We start from the raw sequence: 6324 nt of genomic DNA, 5'->3' as shown, positions 1-6324 counted from the left end.
AACTCAGGGGCACTCACTGAGCCACATCCCCAGCCCTATTTTGTATTTTATTTAGAGACAGGGTCTCACTGAGTTGCTTAGCACCTCGCCTGTTGCAGAGGCTGGCTTTGAACTCCTGCTTCAGCCTCCTGAGCCACTAGGATCACAGGTATGCACCACTGTGCCCAGCTTAAAGATACTTTTGTAGAAAAACTGAAGACAGCATTACAATACCAGCTTTATTCTCTGATAATAACTTACTAGATGACTTAAATAAATTCTATTTTTGAGGTGTTCCCTGGGATGACACTAATAGAATATTAATCCAATGGAGAGTGACTGAATGATGAAGTATCATGGGGGCCTCTTATCAATGTCTCAGCTTAGGGGACTGGAGCTTGCACCAGCAGTAGTCTCTTTCTTGCCTATTTGGAGATCACTTGGGGGTCTCCATTTGGGCTCCCTAAGACTAATCCTCTTGCTGCTTACAATTATTCCTTTTAATTAGTCCACAAAAGAAACCTGATTCATTCTCTCTCTCTCTCTCTCTGTTTTTTCAACTCTGACTCTGGCCAAATGCTTCCTTGATCTATTACAGAAATAACGAATGAGACTGCCTTCTTATCCTTAGTCCCACCCATTATTCTCTCACCTCTAATGACGACAAGCTGTAGTTCTGTCAACACTGCTTGCTATCCCATGCCACCACCTGCATGGATGCATTTAGGGTTCCTCACCGACCCAGCACTAGCTTTCTTAAGGTCTCGTCACCAACCCAGCATCTAAACTCTTACTACAATCTACAAGGTTTTAAGTGTAGAAGACTGTTGAATATGTCAATAAGGAAACGGTTGTTTTTCAGAAATGTTCCTTTAGCTCTTCGTATTCTTAGTATTCTTATCTGAAAAAAAATTATTCTAAAATTGGTTTTGGGTCTTTGTTACAACTAAATTGGTAAGTATATTTCTGTTACAGGCTGTGTTAAATTCAGGACCGGGTATAATGATTATAAAACACACACGAGTAGGCAAATAGAACTAGGACACTTAGCAAAGCTTCCCTTTCCAATCCGACATCTCCAGGGCAGATTTTAAGCAAATACAAAGCCAAATGGAAAAAAAAAACCAGGCAACAAACAAAGGGAGTGCGAGACCTTAACGTGTCCCACAGACCCACTCAGGTCCTTTGACCCCACTAAGCGCTCCCACTACTCTGGCAGGACTGCTCCGGGACCAGCCCGCGGCCGCCCTGGTGTCCCCCTCTGTCCTCTCTAGGCTGGTCGCCATGGCGCGATGCCTCGTCCTCCTGGTCGCAGCCTTTCAGTCTCGCGTGGTGGGGACCTGCGGGATCGCCGTGTCTCACTCGGCCGTTTCCCCTTTCAGGCTGTCAAGTGGAGAAAACGCTCAAAACTCCCGATCCGGTGCCCAGAACAAACTCTGAACTGACACCCGGGCAGAGCCAAGATGGCAAACCCGGACTGAACGCGTCAACGTCCCTCGCTTCTGCCGGCTCCCGAGCCCCGCCGGCGCTCCTCCCGAGGCCTCGGCAGTCTTCCCGGGAGCGCTCGGGGGCCGGCCGGGGGCCGCGGGCGGCGAGGACCCTGCTCCGGCGTCCGGGACTACAGATCCCAGAGTGCCTCTGGGACTCGGCGCCCTCCCTCGCCGCTCCCTCCCTCCCTCCGTGCCCTCCTCCCTCGGCCCTTGTTGTTGTGGCTGGAAGCGCTCCGGCGGAGTTTCAGAGAAAGTCTGGGCAGAAACCAGAGCCGGGCACGAACGTGGGGAAGGGAGGGGGAAAGGGAGGAAGAGAGACCCGGAGCCCGGGAGGTGGCGGGAGTGGGACCCCGGGCCGCGCCGTTCAGAACCCGCCGCGCGCCCCGGGGTGGGGGAGGCGCGGGGAGGAGCGCGAGGGGACGGGACAGTGGGATTCCTCCCAGGAGCAGAGCCGCCCAGCGCCTCGTTCCTCGGCCGCTCCCCGCCCTCCTCGGCGGCCGTGAGCGCTGACCCACCCTCCCGCCAGACCCGGGACCTCCGCAGCTCCCCGCGACGCCTCGCGCCTCGCCGCCCATTCTGTGGCTCCCTCGGTAGCCCGGGACCTGCCCTGCGTCCCCTGCCCCGAGAAGCTTCACGGCTTCTCTTTTCCTCTCGGCTGCCCAGGCGCCGCGGAGAAGCGACCCACCCTCCCCGGAGGAGAGGGAAGGCGAGGATCGCGCCCGGCGCACCGAAACCGAGAGCGGGCGAACCGGAGTGGGCACCGCACAGGGCGTTGTGTGTGTGTGTGTGTGTGTGTGTGTGTGTGTGTGTGTGTGTGTAGCGTTGTGTCTGCTTTGGAAAGCGCTCTGGGGAGGTCCTGTCCCTAGGGGGCGGAGCGCAGGGGACCGAGGCTCCCGCTCCGTGTCGGGGCAGAGTCCCGCGGAGCACCAGCGCTGCCGAGGCTGCGGGCGGGACGGCGCGCCTGGCGGCAAAGCGGGCGCACTGAAGGAAGGTCGGCCAGTCCTCCGCCCAGCTCGGCCCCGCTCGCTTTCTGCTCACGTCGGCGGACCTGCGGAAGGGAGGCTCGAACGTGCCAAGCCGGCGCTCCGAGGAGCCCCGCAGCCCCGTCGAGGAGAGAGCGAGGTCCTGTTGGCTGCGCGCCCTGCAGACGCCTGCTGTCTCGGGAGCGCGCCCACCGACCCCCAGCTGCCGGCTCGGAACCCGACAAGCGCGCACCATGAGCGGCGGCGAAGTGGTCTGCTCGGGGTGGCTCCGCAAGTCTCCCCCGGAGAAAAAGTTAAAGCGTTATGTAAGTAGAGCTCCGGCCACGCTCCGCGGCCTCGGCGCCCACTCCCTCCTCGGCCCGATCGCTGGCTGCTGGGGTTTCTTCGCATCCCGGTCTCTTTGCCCACGGCCCCATTCCAGGCAGGCTCTGCACCCGCTGCTGTTCACTCACGCCCTGGCGTCCACTTGGCCGGGCAACTTTCTTTATCCAGATTACCGACGGCCTGCTCCTCCGGCCCCATAGCCCCAGGGGAGGGCCCAGATCTTCAGCTCACATATCTGCATATTTTTGTTATTCCTTTTAGCAGGGGTGGGGTGTGATGGGGAGATGAGCCTTTTTCTTTATATCTGCATCTAATTATGATGATACTTATGGGTACTACATTTCCCGCACTAGGTAAGCCGCTGAGATTTTAAAACTAACCGGTCTTCCCTTCGGTCCGCACTCCCTCACTCCAGCCCCTCCGGGTGGGTTGGAGGGAAGCGCGCGATGGCCCTGAAAAATGGACAGTCGAGGCAAGCATCTCAAATGCGCGCACAAGGGAAAGAAAGAAAAATTATTAGGTGTCCTAACGTTTGCATTTTCGCGGTTTTGAATTCAGGGACATTGGAGTTTGGCCCGTGAGCCCTGCCGGTTTGATGCAAGAGGAGGGCGCTGGGGGGAGCCTAGTGGCTGGTTTTTGGGAGGGTTGGACGTCTTGTTAAGCCCCGCAGGAGGGGACAGCTGAAGCCAGCAGGGATTTCTGTGTGTTGTGATTCTTTCCCAGGGCACCAGAATGGCTTAAATGGTATTTGTGTAATTGATACAAGATGTTGATTATGTGTTAAACCGTTTTAGTTGTTAGGAAAAATATTCCTTGAAAGAACCAACCTCACGTAAATGGGGATCTGAGCCCTCTTCAGGAGCCTGGGACCTTATTTGCCCCTGCCATCAGTTCTTTTGTGGTTGCTCCTTGAAAAGGAGAAAACTGACACTTTTGCCCTGGCATCTGCAGCAAATATTTTTCTAGTAAATTGCATTTCCAGAAGCAAGATTTTACTCCCTTAAATATAAGTTCATTACCTGTACTAATGGAACCTGTTTCTATTGAAGGATATCTACACCCAATACTGAGCTCTTAGGTTAATCTTATTAGTCACTGTTTGCTTGCATAAAATAGAGTGAAGTGAAATATTTAACTTTAATGACAACTCAGCAGTGAGTTTCTGGTTTATTTTCTGCCAGAATTTGTTATAGACAAGTAATTTCATTGAGGAACTCCATGTTGCACATCATGAAGCTCTCCAGACAATCATTGGATACTTCCAAGTTCTCTTATCTATCAGTTTGTCTGAGTATCCTGGTAAAGATGCTAACTTTAAAATTTTGAGTAAGCAATTGTTTGTGCAGCTCTTAGTTTTAAAGACAATGTATGTGTGAGAGGGGAGCGGTTAGGGAGATAGAGATACTTGTTGAGAAGGCACAGTTGGATCCTTGGGCAACTAAATAACGAATTTGCCGAACTAGATAGTGATAATAGATATTTAATGCATTCTTTCACATGGTTTATAGCTCATCCAAAAGGCACTTGAGGCACCAACCATAAGTTTACAAAATACAGTAGGAAAAAAAGCCCTGCCTCTTGGGCATGCAGTTTAATGTAATATTAACCAGGAAAAAGATTGTCTTAGCGAGAACCAAAAAAAAAAAAAAAAAAAAAGGAAAGTCTCTAAATATATACATATATATGTGGGCTGTGTGTGTGTGTGTTCATATATAATTTGATGATTACAGAAGTTTTCTGAGGTAGGCTTTTTATATGTTTTGCAGCAGAGAAAACGTGGGATTTGAACCCAGATCTGCCTGATTGGGTTATAAAAGGTTAATGAGTCTCATCTAGTTCATTTCAAGTGTGGAGCTTTGATTAGGTCCACTTAAAGGTCCTTTGAGATTGTAACTTGCTAGGAACCTATGAATAGAAGTTGAGAATGCAGGGAAGAGGTGTGGATCAGATGCACAGTGCTAAGGAAACACATGTCCCAGCATTTGCCTTCAAGAAGCTTTAAGAGTCTTTGCCACAAGATAAGCATGGGTGATAAAGTTAACCATGAGTGCATACTGTTTTCTGTGTGTCCAAGTTGAACAGTGTGGATAATTTTATCAATGTTTCAAGGAACAAGCTCAGTATAGTCTGAAATAGTGAAAATATACTTTTTTTTTTTTTTTTTTGTTCCAGGGATTGAACCCCGGGGGCGCTTGACCACTGAATCACATCCCTAGTCCATTTTTATTTTTTATTTCGAGACAGGGTCTTGATAAATTGCTCAGGGTATTGCTAAATTGTTGAGGCTGGCTTTGAACTTATTATCCTCCTGCCTCAGCCTCCTGAGCCACTGGGATTGGGTGGCATGTGCCACCATGCCCAGCTGAAACTGTGGAAATACTTGAGCGATACCTACATTGTGTTTCAGCACGCCAGGAATATGCCTAACGGCTGGGTTAACCAGGGATATCTTACTTGGTGGGACACTTCTGTTGTCATTACTCATAGGTGTCCCCAAAGGTGGTCCAGGAAGACAGTGGGGGAGATGGCTATCAGGAGTTAAGGGCTAGGAGGATAATATGGAGTGTAATTGTAAGTTAAACAAGTCTTACCTTAAATTTTATCTGTCAGGTTGGTTGTATAGAAGAGTTCGATATTCTCAAATTATTGATGTTTTGATTTTGGGATCCAGTTCTGGTAGTTTTTGCTAAAGCAGCATTGACCATTGAAGATAGAGACAGATATACCTGCGTTTCCTGGGCTTGATTTCTTTTTATGTCGGATCTTTATTTTCTGGATAAAAAGAAACTTTGTAGGCTACCCAATAGGCAAAATGTTGCTGGATAATGGTTTTAATTTTTTACTTTTATTTCTGGGGTGCTGGTGATCAAACTCACATGCTGGACAAGTGCTTTGTTGTTGCGCTACAGTCTAAGCCATTGATAGTGGTTTCTAATGAGCTGATTCACTGTGAAAAGCTATCTTGGATGCATGGTACTGTAATTATTCAATGAGACTTTAGGGAGTTTGAGCATTATGATTCTGCTGGGAAATATGTTGCCTGTGGGACTTGGACAGTTGTTTCACTGTTTACAATATTTATAAGGTAGTCCAAACACTGATTAAGATGATCGTTTAAAGCTTATGAGTAACAAAAAAAAAAATTGTTTTAGGCTTATCTTTAAAGCCATCTCAAATTATGGCCCCCAGTGAATTCCATTTGCAACTCCATGTTTGGTCTGCCCTTTCTGTCACCTCCAGGAGCACTGTTTTCTTCACATAGTAGCTTGCTCATCTTGTATGGAAAGCTTTCTTGGATTTCCTGAAGAGAGTGAAAGTGACATAAGATTGAAAGAAAGTAAGAAAGACTTGAGCATATCTGCCTTTCCCCCATCTTCTCTTTATTTTTTCTGTATTTGCAAACAACCAAGAACCTCTTATATGTATTTCTCTGTGAAGTTTTTAAAGTTTGCTTAAAATGCAGGTGAAATTTTCCATGCTTTTTTCCTGTTTTGTTACTCCCTTGTTGCTATCTGCATCCTGTGTTATACATTAAACAGCTGCTTTTT

General features: G+C 48.9%; 1 protein-coding gene across 5 annotated transcripts in view; it reads left to right on the top strand.

The window, feature by feature from the left end:
• Positions 1 to 1676: 1676 nt before the first annotated feature.
• The window catches only part of Gab1 (GRB2 associated binding protein 1), a 117030-nt gene continuing 112382 nt past the window's right edge, over positions 1677 to 6324 (top strand). For 2 of the 5 annotated variants that reach the window (XM_005327558.5, XM_040293263.2), the window contains exon 1: positions 1679 to 2757. In XM_005327558.5, the coding sequence (XP_005327615.2) occupies positions 2686 to 2757 (72 nt within the window). In that variant the 5' untranslated portion in view covers positions 1679 to 2685. Of the gene's footprint in view, positions 2758 to 3110; positions 3130 to 6324 lie in introns of those variants that run through there. The other 3 variants (XM_040293262.2, XM_005327559.5, XM_040293264.2) reach the window with 3 other exon arrangements.

This window comes from Ictidomys tridecemlineatus, chromosome 9 (genome assembly GCF_052094955.1).
Source record: "Ictidomys tridecemlineatus isolate mIctTri1 chromosome 9, mIctTri1.hap1, whole genome shotgun sequence".
Classification (NCBI taxonomy): domain Eukaryota; kingdom Metazoa; phylum Chordata; class Mammalia; order Rodentia; family Sciuridae; genus Ictidomys; species Ictidomys tridecemlineatus.
Note: the sequence above shows the minus strand (reverse complement) of the source record. Positions and strands in the feature narration are given on the sequence as shown.